The sequence below is a fragment of the Caretta caretta genome, chromosome 21 (assembly GCF_965140235.1).
Source record: "Caretta caretta isolate rCarCar2 chromosome 21, rCarCar1.hap1, whole genome shotgun sequence".
Taxonomy (NCBI): domain Eukaryota; kingdom Metazoa; phylum Chordata; order Testudines; family Cheloniidae; genus Caretta; species Caretta caretta.
In genome coordinates, this window is record NC_134226.1 from 3,831,611 (window position 1) to 3,858,476 (window position 26,866).

A 26,866-nucleotide genomic window follows, 5' to 3' on the forward strand; every position below is an offset into this window, starting at 1 on the left:
AGAAGATTAGGGTTGGCAGAGACCTCAGGAGGTCATCTAGTCCAACTCCCTGCTCAAAGCAAGACCAACCCCAACTAAATCATCCCAGTCAGGGTTTTGTCAAGTTGGGCCTTAAAAACCTCGAAGGATGGAGATTCCACCACCTCCCTAGGTAACCCATTCCGGTGCTTCACCACCCTTCTAGTAAAATAGTTTTTCCTAATATCCAACCTAGACCTCCCCCACTGCAACTTGAGACCATTGCTTCTTGTTCTGTCATCTGTGTTCTCCATCCTCTTTGGAACCCCCCTTCAGGTAGCTGAAGGCTGCTATCAAATCCCCACTCACTCTTCTCTTCTGCAGATTAAATAAGCCCAGTTCCCTCAGCCTCTCCTTATAAGTCATGTGCTCCAGCCCCCTAATCATTTTCATTGCCCTCTGTTGTACTCTCTGCAATTTGTCCACATCCCTTCTGTAGTCAGGGGCCCAAAACTGGACACAATACTCCAGGTGTGGCCTCACCAGTGCTGAATAGAGGGGAATAATCACTTCCCTCGATCTGTTGCCAGTGCTCCTACTAACACAGCCCAATATGTCGTTAGCCTTCTTGGCAACAAGGGCACACTGCTGACTCATATGCAGCTTCTTGTCCTCTGTAATGCCCAGGTCTTTTCTGCAGAACTGCTGCTTAGCCAGTTGGTCCCCAGCCTGTAGCGGTGCCTGGGATTCTTCCATCCTAAGTGCAGGACTCTGCACTTGTCCTTGTTGAACCTCATCAGATTTCTTTTGGCCCAATCCTCCAATTTGTCTCGGTCACTCTGGACCCTATCCCTACCCTCCAGCATATCTACCTCTCCCCCCAGCTTAGTGTCATCTGTGAACTTGCTGAGGGTGCAATCCATCCCATCATCCAGATCATTAATGAAGATGTTGAACAAAACCGGCCCCAGGACAGACCCTTGGGCACCCCCTTGATAACGGCTGCCAACTAGATAGTGAGCCGTTGATCACTACCCATTGAGCCTGACGATCTAGTCAGCTTTCCATCCACCTTATAGTCCATTCATCCAGCCCATACCTCTTTAACTTGCTTACAAGAATACTGTGGGAGACCATATCAAAAGCTTTGCTAAAGTCAAGATATATCACATCCTCGCTTTCCCCATATCCACAGAGCCAGTTATCTCATCATAGAAGGCAATCAGGTTGGTCAGGCATTCCTCTCCCCCTATCCCTTTTCAGACTTTGGGGCCTAGATAAAATCAAACTGGGATCTAAATCACCTGTGGTTTTGCTAAACCCGACCCTATTCACCTTGCCTTACCTCTGGTTCTCACTTGAAATGATGTGAAATGTAACAATTTGGGTTGTGTTTCACGTTCAGCTGCCTATTTGAATCCTTGGAGCTGGAACATGGACAGCATATCGGCCAATATTTCTTCAGTGCTTTTTGTTGAAAAGCTTAGGTCATCTGTGGTTTGATGGGATGCTTTATAGGTGTAATGAGACTGTCCAGCCTGGCATAATTTATCCATATATTTGTTGTTAATGGGGAATTAAAGTACATTGACCTAATATATTATGTAACCCAGCTTTACTGGCAGCCCTTGTCCTGACATGATTTATTCTGGCTACTGCTATTGTTCCTGACAGGCCTACACGTTTTAAAAAAAAATCCCTTCAATCTTTCAGCTTCTCCCCAGATAAAGCTCAGAGCGGCTGTTCCCATAATAGACCTCATGCAAGGCCTCAATGGGGGAAGAGGGGAAGCTGGATTTTGGCAGCCAAACTGACAATGATGTCTCTAGAAATGGAGTCAAAAACGTGACCATAAAGTCAAGAGGAATCATGGGCCTCCATACTATGGCCAGAGGGGGCTGGCAGGGGAGGAAGTTTTCCCTTTTTGCTGAGAGATCAGTAATTCTAGTTTATATTGGTTACTGCACCAGGAGGTTCTATTTTTAGGGGCTGTAAGCCAGTCTTACATTGGCAGCTGGAGCTATTTAAAATATTTCTGGTTGGTCCGTCAGCTTACAATTCTCTAAGTGATAACCTCTCCTCACCCCGACCCCACAGTGCGAGGATAAGCAGCAGCTGGTTTGCAAGGTCACTGGAGAATGAGACCAAAGTGGAGGTGGGCGAGGATTGCAACAGCTTAGTTTTGCCTCTGTATGAAGGAGTTACTGCTTTGGACACTCTCACAAAGCACAAAAGCATGGAAATACTTATACTCACTTATAACATGTGCAAACCAGCCACACACACCCAATCTCTGACACCCGGCCCCCCAACTCTATGTCCTTACTTGAGTGCATACAATCTATCTACAGGTATCTAATCTCTCATCTAATGTCGGGCAAATTTTCCCTTGGTCTCCTTTTGTGAGCATAACTTGTGCCTACATTTGTATGCTCCCAATTCAGTTGTAATTATGAATCTGAGAACCTGCCCAATTTTAACTTAGAGGTGCAACTTCTCAGATTCAAACCCTCAGTTCAACTTTTGCCTGCATCCACAAGCCTGGTTATGTCCCAACACCACTTTGTGCCTAAGGTCTCATCTGTGAAATGTGATATTATTATTTGCCTACCTGAAATTGCTTTTTGGGGAGGTTAAATTAATTAATGTTTATAAAGGGGTTTGAATTTCTAAAGCACTTTTTAGCCCAGGATCGCAAAGCACTTTTTAGCCCAGGATCGCACTGTTATATAGTCTAGAACCTACTTGTTATATTACATTAGCACATAGTGGTTGTAACTAAGATTGGGGCCTCCGGTGTTGGAGATTGTACATGCACAAAGCAGAAGACAGTTTCTGTCACAAAGAGCTTGCAATCTGAGTAGACAGAACAGAAAGTTAGGAAGGTGAAGTGACTTGTCCAAGATCACACGGCAGGTCGCTGGCAGAGCTTGGAACAAAATCTTTATCTCCTTCTTCCAGTCTAGTTCCCTATCCAGTTGACCACACAGCGTGGGAAAATGCACCCTAAATGAATCTATATTGAAAGCCATGACAGTGCAGTGAAAGAGAAGTAGACAGAAAAAGAAGGATTTTTCTTGGTAAACCTCCTTTTAATCAACAGTTCTATTGTGGTATCTGGTAATTCCGTCTATCCTGGGGAACTTTGAGACACATAGTTTCTGCTTTCAGCCCAAGTCTCTATAATGGCAAAATGCTCTTCTTGTGCAATGCAAAAGTTTCCCAATTTGTCCCGAGCCAGTGAAATGTGGTCTCGCTTCCAAAGTTAATTTTAGCTTTCCAAAAAAATAGTTTTTTTTAAAAAAGGCGAGTGAGATTTCAACACTCCTGGCTGCTGCTTCATGTAATGGTTATTTCAGTCTCCAAGTGCGGACGTGTTCAGTCTGGCTGGGAGGCACGGGGCTCTCAGCCAAAGTGGCTTGATGTTGCTTTCAGCCAATGCCAGCCTCCACTAGGATTGCAGCAGGCAGACCTTTCACACAGTAACAGAGTCATGTTGAGCAAAAACAGGTGGGATTTAAAGAGCTCAGGTCACTGGAGCACCAAGGGAAGGGCTGGGGGAGTCTTTGCCAGTAAATGGAAACAGAAGCTTTGCTTAGGAAACAGCTTCCAGATGATTCCTGACCTGAGCTTCAGTGGTTTCAGTCTGACCCAGACATTTTTACCACAGCTTGCTGTGGAGCTGTGTTTTAAAAAACAATTAAAGTTTGATTCCCAAAACCGGGCACTGTGTTTTAGCTGCTAGGAGCTACTTGTGCCTAAGTCTGTGTGACACAGTCTTAACAGAGCTGAGTGCATCATTCCCAATGAATAGTTTATCTGATGAATTTCCCCTCCCTTTCCCCTCGGACTCTCTGTGATCACATCAGAAATGTTCTCACATTGAATCTTGATTGGAAATCGTTCACTAATTTTTGCAGATATCCCTGGTCTGTAGGTTCTTGGTGAGAAGTACGTTATGAGTAATCAGAATCTGAAAGCTGAATTCTTTTATTGGACACGTGGTATTTCTCTGTTCCCTGACTGGGTGAGCATAACTCTTACTACCAGGGAACTCTCATGATTATGCATTTTAAGGTTGCTTTACTCTTGTTAATTATGTTTATTAGGGTTGTGCCTGCGGACCAACCAAGACTGTCCTGTACAAAAACAGAATAGCACGGTCCCTGTTCCAAAGAGCATCTAATCCACATAGACCAGACAGACCTGGGGTGGGGGAAGGGGTATAACACACAAGTAGAGCAAACAATGGGATGGTGGCAAATGGCGTCTCCAGTTCCACAACCTCTTTCAGGGTGAGTTTCACTAGGAGGAGATCGTCTAAATGGAAAGAAAAGTGAAGGGAGAGGGGATGCCAGGGGGAGGCGGGTAAAGAGCACAGCACAGGGGAGAAGAGGGTCAAGTATGGAGAAAACTAACGGGAAAAGATTGTGAGGGAAATGGAGGGCGAGGGTTGGAGAAAACAGCCAATCGGAATCAGGCAGAGAGAGCTCCGTCAAAACTGTAGAAACTTCTCCGAAGGTCCTTGCTTTGGCTGCTTCTGGCAGCTGCTCTGACGGACTGGCATCTCTGGCTGGTTCCACTGTGCTGTTTTCCCTTCAAGGTGTGGGGTAGGAGGGCAACAGCTGGGTCCCCATTTACCCAGAGCACGGGGCATCTCTCTGATACAGTTCTCAGTCAAGGGGTGCTGGGGACAAGGATGTCTCTGGCCGAGCACCATTTTACTCCCTCCTTCCAGGGCAGCAGTCCCTGCTTTCACTGCTTCTGCAGCTGCTCTGAGTAGATGCACCTTTCTGTGCTGTTTTACAATATTAGTTTAAAATTGGCTGTTTCTACAAATATTCCTGCAAGTAAACTCCTGTGCTAGGATATTTGCAGAAAGTGAACACAAAGGATGCAAACACAGCTGAAGTGAATCCATTTAAAAATAGGAATGAATATTCACAGAACCATCTTTTGCAATATCCACGTAGCTCTCTTGTCTTAGTGGAACCCAGATCTACCTGCAACTCACTTGGTTTTGGACTTTATTACAAATTAAAATCAAGCCACATGCTATATTCAGATCTGGTGTAAGTGGCTACAGCTCCATTAATCTGGAGGTTCATTGTCTTCAGCAGAGTTGTGTCAGGTCTTAATTTGACCTCAGCTTTGTGAAACTTTCAAGCAAATCTGGGCTCAGTGTTGAATAAATCTAGGGCTGATTTCTGTTTTTTCATTCAAAACCATGCTAGGCTTCATGTGTTTCCTGATAAACTCAGGCAACGAATGACAGATTTGGGTAAGGATTTTCCTTTGAGTTTTGGGCGTTGTTTATACCCCAAACTTAGGGATAAGTCAAATCCCTCTATGGGATAGGGAGGAGAGGAAGGAAGGTCCAGCAGTTACGACAATAGCCTGGAACTTTTGCTGCCACAGACCCCATCGCTTCGTCTCTCTGGGCCTTGTTCCTCACCAGTAAAATGTAGACAATAGCATTGACCTACCACGGCGAGGCTCTATATGCAAAGATTCCAGGATTGTCAGTCGGTCTGTGTGTTACTCTGAAGCCGAGAATGTTTATTGAGTCAGTGTGAAGCAATGGACTAGCTACAAGCATAGCTGAGAGCTCTCTAATAGAAGAGTCTCATTTTGCCTGCTCCCTATCAGCTGTAATGCCTGCCAGCCATTGTCCCCTCCCTGCCACCAGGCCTGTCCATGATGCCTTTTCTACATCAGTCCTCGCACCTCTGTTAATCAAGGCATTTATACCATGCATGTTACCACAGTATCTCAGCCACATTCTGTCAACCACGTTAACATCCATCTCAGCTGGGATATCCACCTATAACTGTATTACCCCCTCTATAAAGTATTTCCTCCTGTGCAAACCGATTCCCCGCATCAGCCCTGCTGCTGCTCTTGTTATCCTATTTCCTGGTGCCCTATCACTCCCCTCCATCAAATTCTACTGCATGGATTACTCCACCAAATTCTACTGCATACACATACAACCAAGCCTAAGCGTGCTCCACCCAAAAGGCTTTCCAAAAGTAACGGCGTTAGCTCTGCCCGATCGCTCTTACCCTGCATATTTGTGTGCCCCCGAAAGTCCCTGTTTCTCCCCACCTCTAGAAACCAGCCTGTAATGGATCCTTTGTACATACCCCACATTGCCTGACTGCTGTGTCAGTTTGCTTCTTGAATTACACTCTCAAGGGATGAACTTTGCTCCGCTTGACTTTCCACCCAGTAACCTTTCACCCACTAAGCTGTTTGCACTCTGCTCCGCTGACAAGGAGAGGGAGAAGAAGAGGCTGGGCTAAGTTGTAGCATTTTAGATAAAGGCCTTTCTGTTCACCCAGACAGACAGCCCCACTGGATGATGTGGAAAAGGCTCACTGACCCTGAGAGTTTGGGTCTAGAGTTGGTGGAATTTCTTGAACAACAAGTTTTGTAGTCGAAAAATGGAGTTTTGTTGCAAACAGCAGTTTTGCCACACACACAAAAAAGTTTTTAGTTAAAATATTTGGGATTTTGTCAAACCCAAAAAACTGGTTTTCAGTTACCAAAAAATCCCCACATGGGGGGGGGGGGGGAGGGAAAATACATAGTTTCCTGACCAGCTTGAGTGACACACATTCATCACCAACATCATGACACCATTTAAATGCCCGCTGACACTCAGGCTAAGATTTGTGTTTGCATTTGCCACACACCAGAACCCAGAGGTGTTAAGTTGAGACTTGAACTACTGTTTCCTGGGTATAAAACATCAAAATAAACACCCTGCACCCCTCTCCTGCACATGCCTCAAATCTGTCAAAACAAATTCAAATCATGCCAGTCACAAGGAGGCCCAGTGGTGCTGTGGCAACATGCAGAATAGGATTCTGGAGTTTGTATGAGCCAAGGCTCCAGAGAGGGTTGCCAGTTTTGGTTGTATGTATTCCTGGAAATTTCATCACATGACATAATCTTTAATTAAAGCTTAATCTTTAATTCCTGGAGACTCCAGGAAAATCCTGGAGAGTTGGCAACCCTAACTCCAGAGCTTGCAGGACTGAATAGATCCGCGACATCTGTTCGCAGTGTGCTTCATTCCTGCATTCCATTCCACAACATCCCCTCCACCACCCAGGCGGGTTGATTGTTCATGGAACGCGGGAAGCAGAGAGCAGGAGTATGACTAGTTGCTTTAGAGTGACCAGATGTCCCAATTTTATAGGGACAGTCTTGATATTTGGGGCCTTGTCTTATATGGGCACCTATTACACTTGCTCTGTGGTCACCCTGAGTTCCTTACTGAGAATTCTGCTTAACACACGGCACGTCCCTCAGACCATCCAGTGCAGCCATCAGCTATGGGCAAGGCCCAAAGGCTTCTATCGCCGTGGAAGACCACAGAACAGTCTCTTCTCTGTACTGAAGAGCTCATTGCTAAACAAGGACATACTGGGCTTCATTTCCTGGTGCGAAGCAGCTGCATTGCTTGTGTAGTTGAGCCCTAAATCCAGCTGACCCACTCCCAGGAAGATTGCCCTAAGTGGTGATTCTCTGGTGACACAGAGCTGCTGTAGGGATTCTTATGCTACTCTCCTTCCAGGCTGCAGGTGCGGCTGGAGGAAAGGAGTGGCTGGGACAGCCCAGTGCCATGCTGATGATTGTTGGCATTTTGTGCAAGTTAGAGCAGCCTTTAGGCTCAGTGCAGGGGGAACAGCCCCCAAGATCAGGGGAGAGCCAGGTGAGCTTTAACCATCGGCCTCTCCAGGTACAAATTCCATCAAAAAGCTGGCAAGCCACGAGGCAGGCATGACTAAGTGTAACTCGGGCTACTCAGGTTATAAACTCTTTGGGGCAGGGATTGTCATGTCTGCTGGTTTGTGTGTGTGTGTCTGTATAGTGGCCAGAACTATGGAGCCCTGGTCCCTGATTGGGGGCCTCCAGGCCCAACCACCATACAAATAAATAACTGGAAAAGTTGAGTCCCTTCCTCCCTCCTGACTTCATGGGATTTACAGTCTCATTTCTGGGCCGAACTCTTGGATGTATCGCCAGAGCAAACCTCCAACACCTTTTGGAGATGGCTGAGAACTGCCAGCCATTACAGAAGCCATTGCATCAACGTGCTGCACAGCTGCTCTGAAAATCAGGCCCAAGATGGGCTCCCAACAACAACAAACACACCCCAAATTAGCAGCTGCTTTTGAAAACTTTGGCCCAAATGTCCAAAAAATCACACAGGTTGTTTATTAAGTGTGCAGAAAGCTGTCTTCTTGAGTGTGGCCATTTATCGGAATCTTATGCACCAGTTTTCAAGCTTGGGTGGTTTGTTTGAGTCTCAGTGCAATAGCCTCATGGTGCAATGCTGGAAAACCCTGTGTTTTCCCTTAATGGTTTGGTGGTGGCCAGCAATCTGAGCAAAGAGATGGTGCTTATTCATTTATATTTTCTTAGTCCCTGATGTAATAGAACATATGGATTTATCTCATGTCTTCCTGCCAGTGCGGTTATAGGAATAGCCCAGAGTACTGCAAAATCCAGAGATTTTGCAACAGAATTGAGTTTCCACTTGCTACAGAGTTTGCGGGGCCGGGCCCATAGTCAGGATCTGATGTTTGCCCTCCTTTTCCTTTCAGTGGAGGATGAAATGCTGCCGATGCGATTCCCGACTGCCTCATGCTTACAACAGTCACCGGGCGGAGAACATGCTTTCCTCCAAAGGACACATGCGCTGGTGGCAGTCCCAGAATGGTAGGTATTGGATTCACTTCCAAGCTGCTAGGATCCATCCCAGAAGCTGCAGCTGGCTTTCACAGAGACCTTAAGGGTGTGATCACTGATATCCTGGGAAGATATAGCTAGCATTGCTCGCTTTATAAATGACAGGCAGTTTATTAGCATAATTACAAGTCTCCATTACGGATGCCTTAAAAGATTTCAGGGAATAAACTCTGGCATATGGTCTGCTAGGACCATATCTATAGCTCTCTATACAGCTGGTAAGAAAGTGGGGTTGGGAAACCAGCTTCAAGTCCCTGCTCTGGGGTATTGTCTGTTCTGGTGGGTCTCTGTGGCTCTCCACTCCTCTGAAATTACATCCTGCACCTGAGAAATCTTCCCAACAAAATGTTAATCCAAACTGATACATTTCTACAAAAAGTTTCTGTTTTGACAAATTGGCATCTTCCGATTAAAAAAAAATTAATCAGAAAATCCCCGACCAGCTCTAATCACAACAGTGAAACTCCTCACACTCACCTTTGGTATAAAGAATCCCAGTGAAATCCATGGATCTTTGTTGATTTTCACCAGCTGAGGATCTGGCTCCATGAAGTTCAGCTCTGGTTGTGGATTTGGATCTGGACCTGAACATTCCCAAAGTGGTGGTTTGGCTCTAGGCTCCAGTGGGAACCCATCGCTGATACAAACAGGACAAGAGCCGTTTAGAAAGCACCAGCTTTTCACCAGAAGGATGCCAGTGGATTTCCCAGGGGCCCCCATGGTTAATAATGATGGAAATGACAGGGTGAGGATTGTGGATTCAGCAAACAGGGTTTTGGTTTTGGCAGGTTACAAGCAAAGAGGAAAATGAATGACTTGACTCTGATGGGTAAAGGTTTTGTTTTTCTAAACTTCCTGAGGTCTGCAGCTCTGAAAACTGGCCTTTTGTGTCTCCTCAGATGTGAACCAGGTCTCCTTGCAGCTGGATCTCGACAAAAAGTTCCAGCTCAGCAGCATCTTGCTGGACTTCAGGGTATGTGAGCAGCTTGCATTTTAGTTACTGGGTTGTAAACTGTGCTGGGAGGGGCCCATGGGCCCTTGCAAGCAGAGGAGAATGTAAACCTATAGCCCCCTCCAGGCTCCAGATGAGACAAACAGGCAAACAAATGTCTTCTCCTGGGCACGAAGGCACCAGTATATATTCTGCTCCTTTCAGAGCTCGGTTTATTATTGCTTTAAAAAGTGCATTTGGAAACGGAGTGTGAAAACACACAGATGTGCGCACACACCTCTCTTTCTCTCTCCTTTCTTCCACTGTATTTGTATGATTGGTTCCTTGATTCGTCCATAAAGAATTGGCTGTTTTCTAGAGGTGACTCAGTGATCTGCGGCCTGTGCATCCCTATTGGTTCCTGACCAGGACAGCCAACCAGCCAGGAGGGAGGCCAGGAGCACAGGGAGAGGGGTTGAGTTGGAGCAGGCTTCAGGGGAGGCTCTGGCTAGTGGCAGAGGATAGAGAGGGCGCTGGCCCACGTGGGGAAGGCTTTGTAGAAGGAAGTAGGGCTGTGAGGGGATGAGTTCTGTTGTGGGGAGGGAAAGAGAGATGCGTGGAGAATCGGGGCACTGCACGTAGGAGAGGGGTCTGAGGAATTAAAAATGGGCTTCTTGCTCTGTGTGTGCTCAGCACTTCTGCGATCTCATCCTCCCCCTGCCCCCCACCCCTTTCCAGGCGCCTCTGCCCGTGGGGATGCTTATTGAGCGCTCCACCGACTTTGGCGAGACCTGGACGATCTATCAGTACCTGGCCTCTGACTGCGCCGCTACCTTTCCACGGATCCCCCAAGGCTCCCCCCAGAGCTGGCAGGACGTGCGCTGTCAGGAACTGCAGAGCCACCAGGGGCACCCTCTGCACGGGGGGAAGGTACGTTGTCTGAGATACTCGCTGCCTTAGGCCCACGTGGAGGGCCATGTTAGCAACCTGCCAGGACCCAGAAGGCCATAAAATAGAGCAGACTGCAGCCACCTCATCCTGAATATGGAGGAGCTTCCCATGAAAACTAGTGCTCCCAGCATGTGATGCTCTTTGCTGCACCTTCATATTCAACATGAGCACAGTATGGGCTGATTATGGAAACCTCTGGTTGCTTATGGCCCATGGACTGGAATTGGCCACCCCGGCATTTCATAGATTCACAGGTCAGAAGGGGCCAACACGATCAGCTTGTCAGAGTGCCAGAATAGCACCGGCTGTAGAATTTTCCCCAGTAATCCCTGCCGTGGAGGGAGTTGTTCTTCCCCGTTGGGTTAAGAGGAAAGCTGGGAGATCTGAAAAGGACGGGAGAAGCTAGGGAGGGACACAATGCCCATTGCAGGCTGTTGAACCAAATGCAGCTCTGTGATTAACAAACTGAAGAGCTCACCTCCACTCTCTATATCTTCTTCAGCTGTTAATAAAACACAGGAATGTTGTTGCCCTATTTACATGCTCTGGGGGTCTAGCCAAATGGTTGTTCAACTTTCTTATTGTGGAGACATGGAGCAAACTGAGCTGTTTGGCCATCTATTGTTTCAACACCTAGTTAGCTTCCCCATTTTTGCCTTCTCAACTCCCCAGTAGCCCCCTTTTCTTCCCAGTAGCATTCTCAGCCCATAGTCTATAGTTTGACACTGGCATCACCCAGATGCAGCAAGAGAGACCTTTCTGCTGATGTTCTGCAGGGTGGTGAGACTGGCTAGTGAGCGTAGGGAGTGTCCCATGGGAAGATTCATGTTCCTTCAAGTATAAAAGCACCGAATGACTTGTGAGCAGCTGGGCATTTTGGTGGAATTGTTGCTGATTCCTCAGCAATGTTAACCTGCCCTTCAGCATGGTGCTCAGGAACTGCTACTCTCCAGAGGAGGCAGCTCCAGAGCGGGCATTTCATTGTTTAGATGGTTGGGAGATGAAAAGAAATACCCATATTTTTTTTCCTTTAACCATCTTAATTGTTGCTTCTCTGTTCTTCTCCTCAGGTCAAATTCAACCCCCTTGACCTGGCATCCGGCATCACCACATCTCACAGCCAAAGCATCAGTCGTATGCACATCTCCTCATTTATACCTGGAGGAGGGGGGTTTCCCAGGGTTGCTTGCGCATCTTCCAGCTACAGATTTGCAAAGGAGGAGATTGTAGGCGCTCAGCACCAGCTGGAGGCTGCTGGACCCTGGAGATGAGCCAGCCTTTGCAATGACATGGCACTGTGAGGTGCTTCGTTTCTGAAGCATCTTTTAATCCTAGTGGTAGGTGCTGTGTTGGCACCTCTAAACAATGAACCCACAGAGCAGGGACAGTCCCCACAGCAGCGGTCTCACTCCTCCTCCCACCCCCGCAATGTCCCACAGAAATGCTTCAGACCTGCCATAGAGAGAGACGTACATCCCATGGGTGGGAGAATACTTCAGTCTTCTCTGCTCCTTGATCTCTGTCCTGGTGCTGCCAACAACGGGGCCCAGCTAATGCCGGTTGTGGCATTGGTTCTCTCTGCCACATGTGCTTCCCTGCCCTGCTGGCCTGTGACTTCATTGCTGCTTCCTCCTCATTTGTCCTCTTCTCCCGTACAGACCTGGGAGAATTCACCAACCTGAGAGTTAACTTTACCCAGCTACCTCGCCTCCCACAGCAGGGCTACCGCTCACCCAGTGCCTTCTATGCTGTGACCGAAATGCAAGTGCAGGGAAGCTGCTTCTGCCATGGACACGCAGACCGCTGTACTCCCTCCAGAGACCCCAATGCCGTGATGCAGGTGAGAGCACAAGGGAAAACCAGGGGACAAGTGCTTTGCTGTGTCAGTTCTCAGCACCATCCCTGAGTTCTAGCTTTAACACCAGGCTCCTGTCCCAGTCCTGGCCTCCTGTCCCTCCACTGGTACTAGGGACAGTCAGCGGTGCTTCAGCAGCACGATCAGCCCTTAGGAGGGAGGGAGCACTGCACGTTGCTTAACACAGGCCCCATGCCAATTGAGGGACAGTGCTGATCCATTTTGCCTGAGCTAGGAGGATGCAGGGAGTGATACAGGATCCAAGGAGAACAGAGCTCTTTTGCTTGCTCAGGTCTGGCAATCATCTTGGCTCAGTTTTGCCAGGGCAAAGCACACAGTGTGTAATGTTTTAATGCACAAAGAGGAAGGTGGAAATGTCTACGAAGTGGTGCTTGTTGATTGCACGGATTCTTACTCAGGGCAAATCCACGCTACAAAATTAAGTGGACCTAAGTTACATTGACTTACAGCCACTGCAGTAATTAAACTGATTTTGCATGTCCACACTATGCTCCTTGCATCGGCGATGCGCGTCCTCACCAGGAGCGCTTGCACTGATTTCACTGTCATTGTGGGGCATTGTCGGATGGCTTCTGAAAGGCAGCAAGTTGATGTAACAACCCAGCGTCTACACTGACACTGCGTCGACCTAATGATGTCAACCTAAGCGCTACACCTCTCATAGAGGTGGAGATAAGTCGGGGTAGTGGGCGAGTTACATCGGCGGGAGCGACTTTTTAGTGTAGAGACTTACAGAATGAGGTTGACGTAAACTGCCTTACATCGACCTAACTCTGTAATGTAGACCAGCGCTCAGGCTGCACATCACAGCGGTGAAGTGAGGGTGTAACTGCACCTTCTGCCACTGCAAGCCTTCACTTTCCCTGGCTCCAGGAGACCCAGAAGCTCCTAGCTGACTCTATTTCATACCTAGATGACATTCACCAATACAGGCTTCTGGCTTCTAGTGTACATACTCGTCCCCTGACATTAGATACCTTGTGTAGTTGCTGGGAATTCATGTTAACAGCATCAGGCCGTATCTACATCTATTTCCTAGCAGCAGTTTGTTCCCACACTGCTCTGGTCCTCACAGACTGACAGGAAGAAGAGGTGACTCTAACCGGGGAATGAGCAGGGGGGCCAGAAGGAGTAGCTACTGCCAGTGAGGTAGGGGTGTGTGTGTGTGTCACAGTGAGCTAACAGATTGGCTGCGAATAGGCTGTGAAGTTTTCTCTCTGTTCCAGGTTCACGGACACTGTGTGTGTCAGCACAACACGGCCGGCCCACACTGTGATCGCTGTGCAGCTTTCTACAATGACCAGCCTTGGAGGCCGGCAGAGGACCGCAACCCCAATGAATGCTGGAGTATGTCTGTCCATTGTCCAGCCATTCTTTCCCTCTCTCACCCTCGCCAAACCCCTCAGACCAGTTGAAATCTGTCTGATGTAACTCTGGGGCTGTGGCTGGACAATGAATTTAATTCCCTTTATTTTTTATTATTTCCCATCACCATCTAAAAATGGGTGGTTCTCACCATTAGACCTGACCCACAGTGACTGGCTTTTTCTCTCCCACGCTGTCTGTGCTCAGCTTGGAAAAGCATGTCAAGTTTTTATGGCTAGAACTAACTTGGACACTGAGAATTTTCTGAATCTTCTTAAGAAGCTAATTGCATTGCAATGATTAGAGCGGGGCAAAAATCTGAATCCATTCATCTGAACAACTTGGGGGTTTAGAATAATAATAGACCTTGATCCAAACCATCCGAATATGGCTTTTGCAAAACCAGTCCCAGAAATATCTGCTCCTGTTATTTATTTTATATTATGCTATATTAGGATTGCTGTAGAGCATAGAGGACCCAATGAGGATCAGGGCCTTAACACGCTGGACAGCCCTCCCCCAGACTTAGTCCCTGTCCCAAGGAGCTTACAGCCTCAGCAACAGCCTCCCTCAAAGACACAACCTGGCAGGGCCAGCTTCCGAATACTGCACTCTAGTTAAGAGCTATTGTGAATGTGATGCACGAGGATAGAGTGCCATCTAGTGTCGAGCTGGAAGAACTCCAGCTGCTGGTGGTTTCTGAATGATCAGCGTTTAAACGGGGTGTTCCTCATTTTCTAGGGTGCAATTGCAACGGTCACTCGGAGACGTGCCATTTTGACCCAGCTGCGTACCAAGCCAGCGGTGGGGTGAGTGGAGGTGTGTGCGACGACTGTCAGCACAACACAGCGGGGAGGAACTGCGAAAGCTGCCAGGCCTACTTTTTCCGCAACCAGCGGCAAGATGTCACCCATCCGGAAGCCTGTCTGCGTAAGTGGCATTCCCTGGGCACTGGCCATCTCCTTGGGAGACCTGCCCCTTCCACTCCCAGCGACTTCTCCGTGGTCTCCTTGTCGCTGTTCTTTATGTAATGTGTGTGTTTTTCAGCTTGTGAGTGTGACCCGGACGGCACGGTGCCTGGGTCCAGCTGTGACCCTCTGACCGGACGCTGCGTTTGCAAGGAGAACGTGCAAGGGGACCGCTGCCATCTCTGCAAGCCTGGGTTCACCCAGCTCACCAATGCCAACCCTCTGGGATGCCACAGTGCGTGAGCACAGAAACTACTGCCACTTTCTGGAAGATGCTTTAGTCAGACACAAATTACTGGGCTCAATATAGGGGCAACAGGGAATTCTCTGGCCTGGGTTATGCAGGAGGCCAGACTATGTGATCAAAGGGTCCTTTCTGGCCTTGAAATGAATGAATCTTGGAAAGCAGATGCACACATTGGCTTTAGGAGAGGTGGGTTTTTAAGGTGGTGGGGGAACATAGTTGTCTGGGTAAAATCAGAATTAGCCTGAGCTTTCTGTCAGTGCTTGAACCTGGAGCAGAGGCCTCTTCATGGTGCGTCCTGGCTGCCTGGTTCCAGGGCATAACAGAAAGGTGGGTCCAACCCAGCCCTTTTACGTGGCTTCCCGGAGCGCTTTGAATGGGATCAGCTTCCAAGCCAGCCTCGGGGTGGGGCTTGCAGACCCGGCCAGCGAAGGTTTGCAAAACCCAGCCCCTGCAGTGGCTGTGTCCCAGTCTTGAGGAAGAGAACTGGTTTTCAGCTTGGCAACAAGCCGGGCCCTCTGGGGCCAGGTGAGAAAACCTGTTCTGATGAGCCTCGCCGGCTGGTGGTTCAGAGCGTGGGGGGTGTGATGCACTCTCACCCTTGCGTGCTCGTTTGAACAGAACCAGGACCTCTAGGTCCACATTCGCGCCCGGCTAGTCCTGTGCATCTCACACTGGATTCTGCAAATGCCTCAGCAGCTGCGAAAGACAGTGCCGTGCTGCAGCGAGGCGGTTTCCCTGCTACAGCAGGTGGCAGCATGGGCTCAGGTTCAGTCATTGGCATGGGGAACAAGCTCAGCAAAAGACTGGATGCAATGATCTCCGTGCATTTGTCATGCCCTGGATAGGGCTGGAGGAGGGGGGACCCCAGGGTCACAGAGACTTTGGAGTCATAACCTCAATGTCATGGTGCATTGTCTGACAGGACACTACTGTATTAAACCAGATACGTAGCACCGATGTCACCAGGCTCTGGCACAGGGGCAGTGGTATAGAAGCTGCCTCCTTTTGTCTCTGAATATTGGGAGAAAGGCCTGCTTTGTCCCTGTGCTGCCGTCCTATGGTCCTCTGAACTCACCCCACTCTTGCACCTTTCCTGCATGCTCATTTCCCCTTTAAAGCAGACATCCCTTCAGGAATCTGGTCCCCCAAGCAGCCCGACTAACCCCCAGGCCTTGGAGTGGTCATCGCCCAGTTCTAACGACAGAGCTGGCTGAACAAGCCCCCTTGCCTTTCAGAATGTGCCTGCAGCATCCTGGGGACCCGCCAGGACGCACCCTGCGACGACGAAACAGGGAGGTGCTTCTGCCTGCCCAACGTGATGGGAGCCAATTGCGATCAGTGCTCTGCCAATCACTGGAAGATTGCCAGCGGCCAAGGCTGTCAGCCGTGCAACTGCGACCCTCGCAACTCCTTCAGCCCACAGTGTAACCAGGTACGGACCCCAGATTTCATCCTAGGGAGCTAGTTGGCAGCAGCAGTGTGGGAATCCTGGGCATGGACAGACACTATGCTACAGGGCACAGTTTGCAACCCTTGGGGTCATTGTATCTCACGTAACGCTGCCGGGGAGCACTTTGCACTCCGTCTGCCCCGTCAGTAGCCACTAACGTCCTGTGTCAAACGGCACCTAGACCATTAGTGACCATGGCTGTGTAACAGCACAATTAGCTTGGTGCCGTGGGTGGGATGATGGGTCAGGATACTAGGTTAGAACTTGAAAGACCTGGGTTCAGTTCCCTGCTGTGCCACCAATATCCTGTGTGTCCTTGGGCAAGTCACTGTGTCTCTCTGTGCTGCAGTTCTCCATCTGTAAAATAAGGATTACAGCTCTCACAGAGGTGCCATGAGGATGAATACATTAACAATTGCAAGGATCTCAGATATTACAGTAATGGGGACCATATAAATACCATAGACAAGTGTGGGGAAATGATATTAATTAGAACTGGCTGAAATTCCATGAATTTCAAAATTTTGATGAACTTTCTATTTTGAAAAAAAGGAGGAAAAAAATTCAGCGCACTTTTTACAGTTTTCCCTCTTTCCCCACTGTTTTTCAATCACCTCTAAAAATAATCCTGTTAATGCTGCTGGCACTGCTCTTGGCTTGAATGGATCTTTCTGAGACTGGAACTGGTCCGGCTGGTTTATTAGAACACCTGAGGATGTCACCAGCAGCAGCGCACGCAAGGGCCCCTGCTGTGTGGGGCGGTGACATGGTATTGTGCCACCGAGTGATCACAGAGTTGAGACCGCTTATTAGATGGTCTCATCTTGCCACTTTTCTATGGAACCTGCCTCTCTCCTTTAGGAAAGGGCTGCATCACGTGTCTCTAAAGCACCCGGCAATTGTCTGTAGTCCATCATGCCCTTCATGCAGTGCAGGAAGACAAACCGGTAATTACAAAGACAAGGCTAAGCCATTTTAAAGGTCTGCTCTTTAGCAAAGAAATCCTAATAGGAGCTCTTAAGCTGTGGGAGAAGGGGGACTAATTATCCTCATTAATCAGTGAGAGGAGAACAAGGAAAATTCAGGTTATGTATTAGGAAAAATATGCCAATTGTAACAATCAGAGGTGGGTCCTAAAATCAAACAACTGGGGATTCAGAATCGACTCCAGATCCAGTTTTTGTGGTTGATTCCTCTGTCCTACATAGAACCAAAACCTGAGGTCTGAACATCTCGAACATGGGGCTGTTTGAAATCTGGAATCAACATTATTTGTTTATTATTTGTGTTGCAAACATGCCTAGGGGCTAGCTCAGACTGGTGTCTCACTGCGCTTGGAGATGCACAGACACGTAATAAGACACAGTCCCTGCCTGAAAGAGCTTACAGTCAACACAGAGGATACTGACAAAGGGAGGATTATTATCCCCATTTTACAGATGGGGAACTGAGGCACAGGGAACCTAAGTGACTTGTGCAGGGGTCACAGCAAGTCTGTGGCAGAGCAGGGATTTGAGTCCCAGTCTCTTGAGTCACGATCCAGTCTCAGCTAGGTTGTATTTTTACATTAGAGCCGTCCCTGAGAACTGGGTGTCAGTTGATTCTTTTCCCCTGTAAAAGAAAGAGGGTGTTTCTCTCCAAGGACTGTACATTGGAGTTTTCTTTGGGATGGCTCATTGCAGACTGACCCTAGCCCTTTTATGGGGCAGGATAAGGGCAGCATGCGCCTGCAAAATCATCTGCTTTTAAAGCAGAGCAGGCCGGTATTTCATCCTTAATTACCGTCCCCTTGTTGGGAGAGTGGAACATGCAATGGATCCACTGGTTGCAGAGGACTGGCAGCTGATACAAGCATTGGAAAGGGGCTTTGTTGAGTTGGGCATGCACAGTGGAGACTGAGGGAAATGAAAGTCAGTATTTCTGCATTCCCCTGGGCACTGCAGGGGTCTGAGATACTGAGGGTGATTCAGAGGCTGTGTGGGCCCCTAGAATGGTTCAAGCTATGGTCACCAGTCAGAGCAGTGTGGGGACACGTGTCTAAGGACTCACATCTCCCTCCTTAAAGTCAGCTGATGATCTCTCCCCAATTCCCTCCCCCCGCCCCATACTGTCAATCTGAGATATGGTAATATCCTTGCATTTGCATTGTCTACAGTCTGTAAGGTCAGCATCTTCCAATGGCAGAAACATCAAATCCTGTGCTACATTCTTTGTTTCTCGCCCTTGGCCTAGTAAAGATTCGGAGCCGATGTGTCAGAGCAGAAGGGCTTGGGTAATGGAGAGAGAGAGCTCTTTGCTCTGTGCAGGAGACGCAGCGGGGAGGAGAACTCTCATCACAGCTAGCATGGGACTTGGGCCAACGTTTTCAAACACTGGTGATGTGGGTTGTCAAAAGTGCTCAAGCCAACAGGGGCTGGAAGGATTCAGGCCTCGTAAGGTGTCTGTGCTCTGAGCTGGGAGTGTGATTCCCAACGCCAGGACACATACTCCCACTAGCTTGATGAGAGCTAGCGCGGGGCTGTCTCCTCGAGCTCAGAGCCCAGACATACCCTTATGGAGGCACTTCGGTGTGGAGGTAGGGGTGTAACTTCAGGCACTCAGGGGTGACTAAGTTCAGCATTGGGCCCTGCAGCAGAAGGGCGTCACTAAGAGAGACGTGAAATGGAAGTGAGAGGGGGAAAAACTTGGGCTGAATAAGTAGCTGAGTCTCCCCCGGGAAAGAATGGGATTGCCACTCCTGGGGACTCTGCACACTAGTCCTGTTACCAAGGGACATTGCTACGAGGGGGTGTGATTTGCTGGTTCAAGAACAAGCGAGGGAGGGCTTTCCCCCTGTCTCCCTGCAGACATAGTTCAAAGCTGTTTCCCCGCTGATGTGCCTCTCTTGGTGTAGTTCACAGGGCAGTGTCAGTGCCGGGAAGGCTTCGTGGGGCGTACCTGCTCCGCTGCCCAGCTGCGGGTTTGTCCAGATGGGTCCTATGGTGACGTCAGGACAGGATGCAGAGGTCCGTACGATAGTTGTTTATCACTGTTTTTCAGTACCGGGGAATTATTGTTTCTAAAAATGTCTCCTGGCCCTTGTCCTGCCACTTCAAAACCTTATTGCTTTTGGTAGACGAGACCATTCCCCTCTGGAACAGCCCCCCTGTGTGTCTCTGTTCCTCTTCCCATCCCTCCGTGTGTCTAGTACTGCCTCCTGCTGGGTCCTTTCCTGCCACCTTCCATGCCAGAGCCTTCCCCCCTGCATCCTGGATAAGGTGTGAGATGTTGGGGCTCACCACTCTAATTCCTTTCCACAGAGGGTCCATGCAGGGGAAGTGGGATACAATGGGGATCTGATTTAGCAGCACTGCCTTGCCTGGCACAGGCTTTCACCTCCCCCTCTCCACCCAACAGAGTGTGACTGCAATTTCCAGGGCACGGAGGGGATGGGGTGTGACAAGACCACAGGCAGCTGTCTCTGCCGCCCTGGCTTTACCGGGCCTCGCTGCGACCAGTGCCAGCGGGGTTACTGCAGCAACTACCCCCGTTGCGAGACGTGCCACCCCTGCTTCCAGGCCTACGACAGCGACATTCGCCGGTTCGGCCTGCGCCAAGTCAGCCTGAGAAACTCCACCTCACGACTGCAGCTGGGAACAGGGGGCGCTGGCTTCAGCACTCGTGTCTTGGAAGCAGAAGGCAATGTTCAGCAGATTCAGGGGATCCTCGGCAACCCCCTAGTGACGCAGCAGGGCCTGGGTCAGGTGTCCAGCATGCTCACTGCAATCAGGTAAAGGACTCCTCCTCACTTGTACAGATGATCCGTTGACAGTGCCCAGAACCCCATACTGGCCTCTACCACTTGAGCGAAAGGAAGAACTCCCTGGGCTGGCTGCAGTAGGAGGCTCTTATCCTGTGTGGACCTGATACTAGAGAGGGGCTCAATATACACACTTAGCGTGTTACACATTTAATCCCACTACCATTTTTGCCTCTTCTTCAGTTTAAAATACGTCTGCTTGGCTCAGTGATCGCACAATTTGGAGGTCCTGCCATAAGTGCTCGTCCTGCCAACCTATCTGTCCTCCTAATCCACAGACTGGGTAGAACAAACTGTGAGCCCCTCATTCCCATTGTTTGCACAGGTCGTCCTAGGGAAATTATTGCCCCAGATGATTAGACAGACAGATAAGGCAGAGAGGCAGTGCTGGCCTTGGATTGAGGATGCATTCCTGGCTCTGCCACCAACCTCCTCTATGATCGGGAGAAATCCTTTCCCCTGCCTGAGCCTCTTTTTCCCCTCACATCTTTTGTCTGGTATCTATTCGGATGCAAAAGTTTTGGGGCAGGAACTCTCAGCTCTCTCTTGCTATGTGTGTACAGCGCCTAGCACAATGGGGCCCTGATCTCAGCTGGGCTCTCTGCACGCAATACACATAAGACGGACAGACGGTGCTCTCTAATATGGTTCATTTTCTTTTCTCCTTTCTCGATTTCAGACAGCAGGTCCAGGGCATAAATCCTGACCTACCCTTTGTGAATGACACCTTCTCTCTAGCCAATGATCTTGAAGCCCTGGACAAGAGCCTGCTTTTCGTTAATGGGCAGTACCAGATTAAGAAGACCCAGTTTGAAGCCAGCCGCCACACAGACCTTTCAGGTAGGCAGTTTTGGCTCAATGCAGTTGTACTCTACCATCCATGGTGACTGCAATTCTGGCTACTTTTCCACCAGTCGGATGGGTGAGGAGCATCACTGTATTGATGGGCAATTTAGGATCAGCAAATAGTTATGCAGGTTAGGGGTACTCTTTCCACTGAACTTCAAAGCTTTCATCAGCAATTTTGCACCTATAGCTGGTAGAATTTGTCTCCAAAGCTTAGGCATCAGAAAGGTTAGCCACAGGCAGTGTTGCTACTAGTATCCCAGCAGTCCAGCTGATTTCCCTCCCAGACAGCACACACTTCCTTCTGGATGTTACAGAAGCACCTCTCCTAAAACACAGCCTGAGCTTAATTGAAAAAGGGAAATAAAAGCCCCTCTGAGAATCTGTCACCAGGACTGGAAGGAAGCAGAACGAATGAAGCTTTTGCACAGATGGAAAAAGTGATGGGGTAGAAGAGGAAGCCAAGTGGTTGTCAGACCCTGTTGGGAAGAGCTAATTAAGTCTTGTGATGATGATATTGGTGGATTGCCTCCACATCCCTGCTACAGCTAGTTCCCTAAAGATTTCTTATTCTTTCTTATTGTTTTCGGCTTTCCCTCATTGACTCATTGCACAGTGTACTTCTGTTTGGATTTTCTGGCAAAGCACTGATCTGAAGCGCTAGAGAATGACCTCGGAGGCTTATGGTAGATTCCATCTTTCTTCTCTGCAGTTCCGTTTACTTCTCTCAATCTCTGGCTGTCTGAGCAAAGGTTAGGCCCTGATTGCTCCCATTGAGGGCTGAGGTGTGTGTGTCTGTGCTTCTGTTGAGCAGTAGAGAGGAAGCAGGACTCCCTTTCCGTGATTCCAAAGGGGTTCTGCATTCAGCAAGCCAACTGGGCGGATTGGTGGGTTCAGATGGAGAACCTGAGAATCGTAGTAGCTTCAGCAGGAAACTAAGAAAAGCCTGGCGGTTTGTAGTGAGCTTCCCTTTGAGATGTTGGGTTCAACTGAAATCTAGAATCCCATCCAGAATCCTCCGCATTTTTCAACCCAAGGTTTTACCAGTGGTTTGTTTTACTTTAAAGTGAGTTCACTCTTTCATTGTCCTGTACGGGTCACTCCTCTCCTTCCATCTGTGAGGCCACATCCTTGGTCCTCCTATGGCCACTTTACACTGCTCTGCTCCAGCAAAGGAGAATAACCACAGAGGGGTACGAAGGTCCTGCAGCCGTGCCTACGCCACCCCCTCCTCTGGCTCCCAGTGGAGGGTTTCTGGCTAGGAGAACGTGGGAATGGCCGGGGCATCATGTGATCCCATGCTGTCAGGACAGTCCCTCTTAGATGGGTGTGAGAGAGAGCAGCCCCCCCATGGACTACTCCAGGCCCTGTCAGTCCCCAGGCCTGGCGTGGGAAAGCCATAGACGTGCCATAAAGCCACCTTTGCCACCTGCTTCTGGGCAGCCCAGGATCGAGACCTGTATGTATTTTGTTCTCGTTTTGTTTACAGCCATTAGCTCAAAGACAGAATTAGACACACAAGGGAGGCTGCAATTCACAGTGAAGCAATCAATAAAAGGACCGTTAATCTCTACCCTTGTGACTAACCAGTCTCGCAGCTTCCTCCCCCTTCCCCACCACACATTCTCCAGCAGGCTAAAATCAATCCCATGGTTTAGGTCGCACTGCTGCATGGATGAGTCATGGAGCCGTTCACGTTGCACATGGTTTTATTCCTGCAGGAGCCTTCAAGACTGTCAGCTCTGCGTACCAGAGCTCCACCAACGCCAGCTACCGCATAACGGGCACTTCCAGCCTGCTGGCTCAATCCAGAGAGAACCGGAGAATGACTGAGGGGCTGGAAAGCAGCTTTACAGACCACCCCTCCAGGCTGGAGGCCCTCCAGGGCGAGATGGCCTCCTCCCCCAACTTGACACCAACTATAAATAAGGTGAAACAGACATGGATCCTGTCGCAGGCTGAAATGGGGTGGTCAAAGCATGCCTGGCCAAGGATACGTCTACGTGCGGCCAGAGGTGTGACGGCAGCATGTGTGTACAAACCAGGGCTAGCTTTGATCTCGTTAGCTTGAGTACCAATAGCACTGAAACTGTATCAGCACAGGCTATTCAAGACCACCCAGGACCCTAGGTATATACTTAAGTGCCTAGTCTTGAGGCCACAACTTCATTGCTGTTGGTATTTGAGCTGGCTAGATCAAAGCTAGCTTGAGCGTGTCTACCCATGCTGTAGTTGCACCTCTGCTGGCAGTGCAGGTCCATGTTTTGTCTTGGAGATGCTCTCATTTTTAAGACATGGCTGCAGGGCACAGAGGGTAGAGATCTCAGCCTGCACTGCTCCACCTAGACCCAAGCAGCCCAGCATGGTATGTTGGGATCTCTAGCATCCACAGGTTGCATCCCTCTGCCCCATTTTATGTACCGAAGGGGTGTGGTCTTACGGCTCTTGGCAGGTGCTATTCAGCTGAGCCAAGGTTGAGCATTGCTTAGAATCCTAGAATATAAGGGTTGGAAGGGACCTCAGGAGGTCATCTAGTCCAACCCCCTGCTCAAAGCAGGACCAATCCCCAATTAAATCATCCCAGCCAGGGCTTTGTCATGCCTGATCTTTGTCAAGCCTGATCTGCCTGGTAACAGCAGATACGAAGGCACGGGATGGTCTCCCCACTAGTGAAACTTTTCCCCAGCAGTTCTCACTGCATTATGTCCCCAAGAGCTGTCTGGTTTCGGCTCAAGGTCTCCTTTTCTTTTTCCTCCCTACGTTGCTCTGCTATTGCCATGGAGACACATTTCAGCGTCTCCTGATGTATGTTGCTGTGGAGACCATCACTCATTCATCTCGCTGCTTTTCACAGCATCAGAGCCACCCCCATGTGAAAGATCCCTGCCTGTGACAGGAAGGGGGTAAATGACAGTCCCTGCACCATTTCTGAACCCTCACAGGCTGCTCCTCTTGGCCGCCTCACTAAATAGACCACACTGATACTGTTAGACGGCGACGTGCAATCCAAAACCTTTGCCATTCATGCAGAAGTACCCCCTAGGATTTCTCAGCCTATGGCCATCTGTACAAGCAAACCCTGTGGGTTACAGGGTTTTTGTGGGCATCACGTATAACCTGGAGACCAGGTGTGCCCTGGCCCTTTGAAGTGTATTTGTTTATTTCTAGACACCCTGATGTGTTGTACGGAGCTTCTTCTGTTGCCCACAGACCTGATAGCTGGAGCGCAGGAGTCGATACCATTTGTTCCTTGCCACTGACGGCTGCCAAATAGCGAGTGCGTACCTGCCTCCAAAAATATATACTCCTTCTACGGTACCCAGGGATGCTCTCCCTGAGTTACATACAGCTGTCTATGCATACCCTCCACTGCTCTGTATAAACTCTTCCCCGCACAATGCATTTGCTCCGTACTGCAAGACATTACCTTTCACTACGCTCCATGAACTGTTCTTGGGTGCATCTTCTGTTACACTCCTGCACGACACTCACATATAGCCCCGCCTGCATGTACTCTCCTCTAAGCCTATGCTGAATGCGACACCAGAAATCGTCCTAAAAGAACTGTGCACCCATGGATATGCAGATACCCCTGTTCTCTTGTGTCTCTCTTGGAAGGTTCATCTCCACTCTAGTCTTTGTGCCATTGATGGTGAAGTAGCACCAGTACCATCAGAGCCTTCTCACCAGCATGCAGCTTCTCTCTGTGTTTAGATTTGCAGTGGCGTCAGATCCAAGGCCTGCACCCCTGGGCACTGTGACGGGGAGCTGTGTCCACAGGACAGCACAACGGGGTGCGGAACGGGCCTCAGCTGCAGAGGGATCATTCCACTGTCAAGTGGCGCAGTCAGAACTGCTGAGAAGACCACCAGAGAGCTCGATGGCATAAAGACTCAGCTCCAGCGGACCATGCAGATGGTAGGTACAGGGAATGAGGAGCTCAGGGGTGTCTGCTTCCACAGGTAACGGCAAGGAGGGGCTGATTAGCATACATGCTGTGTGTTCACCTGCTCCCAGGATACACTGCAATGGAGATGTCACCTTCATTAAGCAGAGAGGGGGATGGCAGGCATGTTTACCCAGGCAGGGCTCAAATAATTCACCTCAAACTTCACCCAAAACTGAATTTCCTGGGTGGCTTGGAAATGTTAGTAGAACTTCTTTTAAAAAGTGGTCATTTTTTGTGCTGACTCTGCATGTCCTGGCTCCCTCTGAGAGTGGAAGCCAAAGGTCTGAAATACCCAGGGAACAGCTCTTCTCCAGGTGTTTCCAGCACTCAGGGAAGGTCACCAGGAGCTTGTTCTCACTGAATTTCCTGGGCAGCAATGCAAGATGGAGAGCGGGTTTAGAAAGCTTAAACTTCTCAAGTCTTTTGATGCTGCTCTGATGCTCCAGTCTCTCTGCACCATCCTTAGTTAGGACCCAGCATGTACACGTTAGCCACATTAGTCCCTTCCTACAGACTTTCATTTGAGTATCTCAGAGCACTTTGCACATGCTAAGGGCAGAATTTTCCAAGGCGACTCATGACTTAGAAGCCCAAGTCCCATTGAAAGTCTGTTTTGAAAATCCTATCTTAAAGCTTTATCCCTCAAGCCTCTCCTCCAATCTGTTGACAATGGGGCAACCAAGACAGAGAGTGGTGGAGTGACTTGCCCAACGTCACCCACGGAGTTGGTGGCAGAGCCCAGACAGGGCTGGTGAGCTTTCTAGGCTGTCTTGTGCCAAGCAGAACCTGACTTTACTGGGGGCACTGTTGTTGGCAGATCAGGGCAGCAGAAACAGCTGCAAACCAAATCCAAAGCAATGCACGACGTCTCGGGGACCAAGTGAGTGTAACCAGGACCCAGATAGAAGGAGACGTCCGACGCATCCAGCAATTCATCCAGCAAGTCCGCAACTTCCTGTCAGGTAAATCCATTAGTCTCCATGCATGTGAGGGCAGGACACTGAGGGGAAACCTCTAAGGGACTCCTTAACTAAGCCCACAGCATGCCCATGCTTGTCCCTTTGTGGATGGAAAACCTTAGCCACAAGAACAGGGAGAGGTGAGAACAGGTCAGGGAATCACTCCCCCAACCTGAACAGGTCAGGGAATCACTCCCCCAACCTGACTTACACCTGTTCACCTGGACAAGGGTTTGTTGGCTGGTTACAGTGGATGTGCCAGTTCTGAGTACAGTTAAAGAAGCCTTTGAAGATCTGGCCTTGTATTCTCTGCTTAGTCTTTAAATCTCATGAGAGGAATTCTTGGTTGCATTGAGAAAGGGAATCCCGGCAGAAGAATTACATAATCACTAGGCCATTGGGATCCCCATCAGCTCCAGCTCCCTAGATGTGTTTTCTGAAGAGCCGGGGAAATAATAACCCAGGGGTTTGTCTCATGGTACAAATATTTGCTTTGGTTTTGATCCATGTACGTTAAACACCTCCAAGGTTTGCTTTGTACTTAGAGCTCAAAGGAAGCCCAAAATTCAGTGAAAAGGTCTCAGTTTCACCTAATTCGTGTTGCAAGGAAAAAATAAATTGGCATCAGATTTGCTGGAAAAAAGGCCCAGGAGCTTTCAAAAGGTTTGCAAATATTTGAATTGCAGTCCGAGTTTCAATGAGACCTGAGAACAAGCAAGTTCTGATTGGCGTTGGGCCTTTTTGTGGACAGTTCTCTTAGTTCTAATAATATCTTGCAATACCCACTATCATCCTTGCATCAGT

At 49.1% G+C, this 26,866-nt stretch overlaps 1 protein-coding gene across 2 annotated transcripts in view; it reads left to right on the forward strand.

Moving 5' to 3' along the window:
- The window catches only part of LAMB3 (laminin subunit beta 3), a 46,309-nt gene that overhangs the window by 11,885 nt on the left and 7,558 nt on the right, over positions 1-26,866 (forward strand). For both annotated transcript variants that reach the window (XM_048826826.2, XM_075121885.1), the window contains exons 4-18: positions 8,577-8,691; positions 9,621-9,694; positions 10,391-10,582; positions 11,674-11,737; positions 12,262-12,443; positions 13,706-13,826; positions 14,586-14,774; positions 14,892-15,047; positions 16,295-16,491; positions 19,403-19,514; positions 19,906-20,278; positions 20,988-21,148; positions 22,876-23,084; positions 24,869-25,072; positions 25,921-26,065. In XM_048826826.2, the coding sequence (XP_048682783.2) occupies positions 8,577-8,691; positions 9,621-9,694; positions 10,391-10,582; positions 11,674-11,737; positions 12,262-12,443; positions 13,706-13,826; positions 14,586-14,774; positions 14,892-15,047; positions 16,295-16,491; positions 19,403-19,514; positions 19,906-20,278; positions 20,988-21,148; positions 22,876-23,084; positions 24,869-25,072; positions 25,921-26,065 (2,494 nt within the window). The remainder of the gene's footprint in view (positions 1-8,576; positions 8,692-9,620; positions 9,695-10,390; positions 10,583-11,673; positions 11,738-12,261; positions 12,444-13,705; positions 13,827-14,585; positions 14,775-14,891; positions 15,048-16,294; positions 16,492-19,402; positions 19,515-19,905; positions 20,279-20,987; positions 21,149-22,875; positions 23,085-24,868; positions 25,073-25,920; positions 26,066-26,866) is intronic.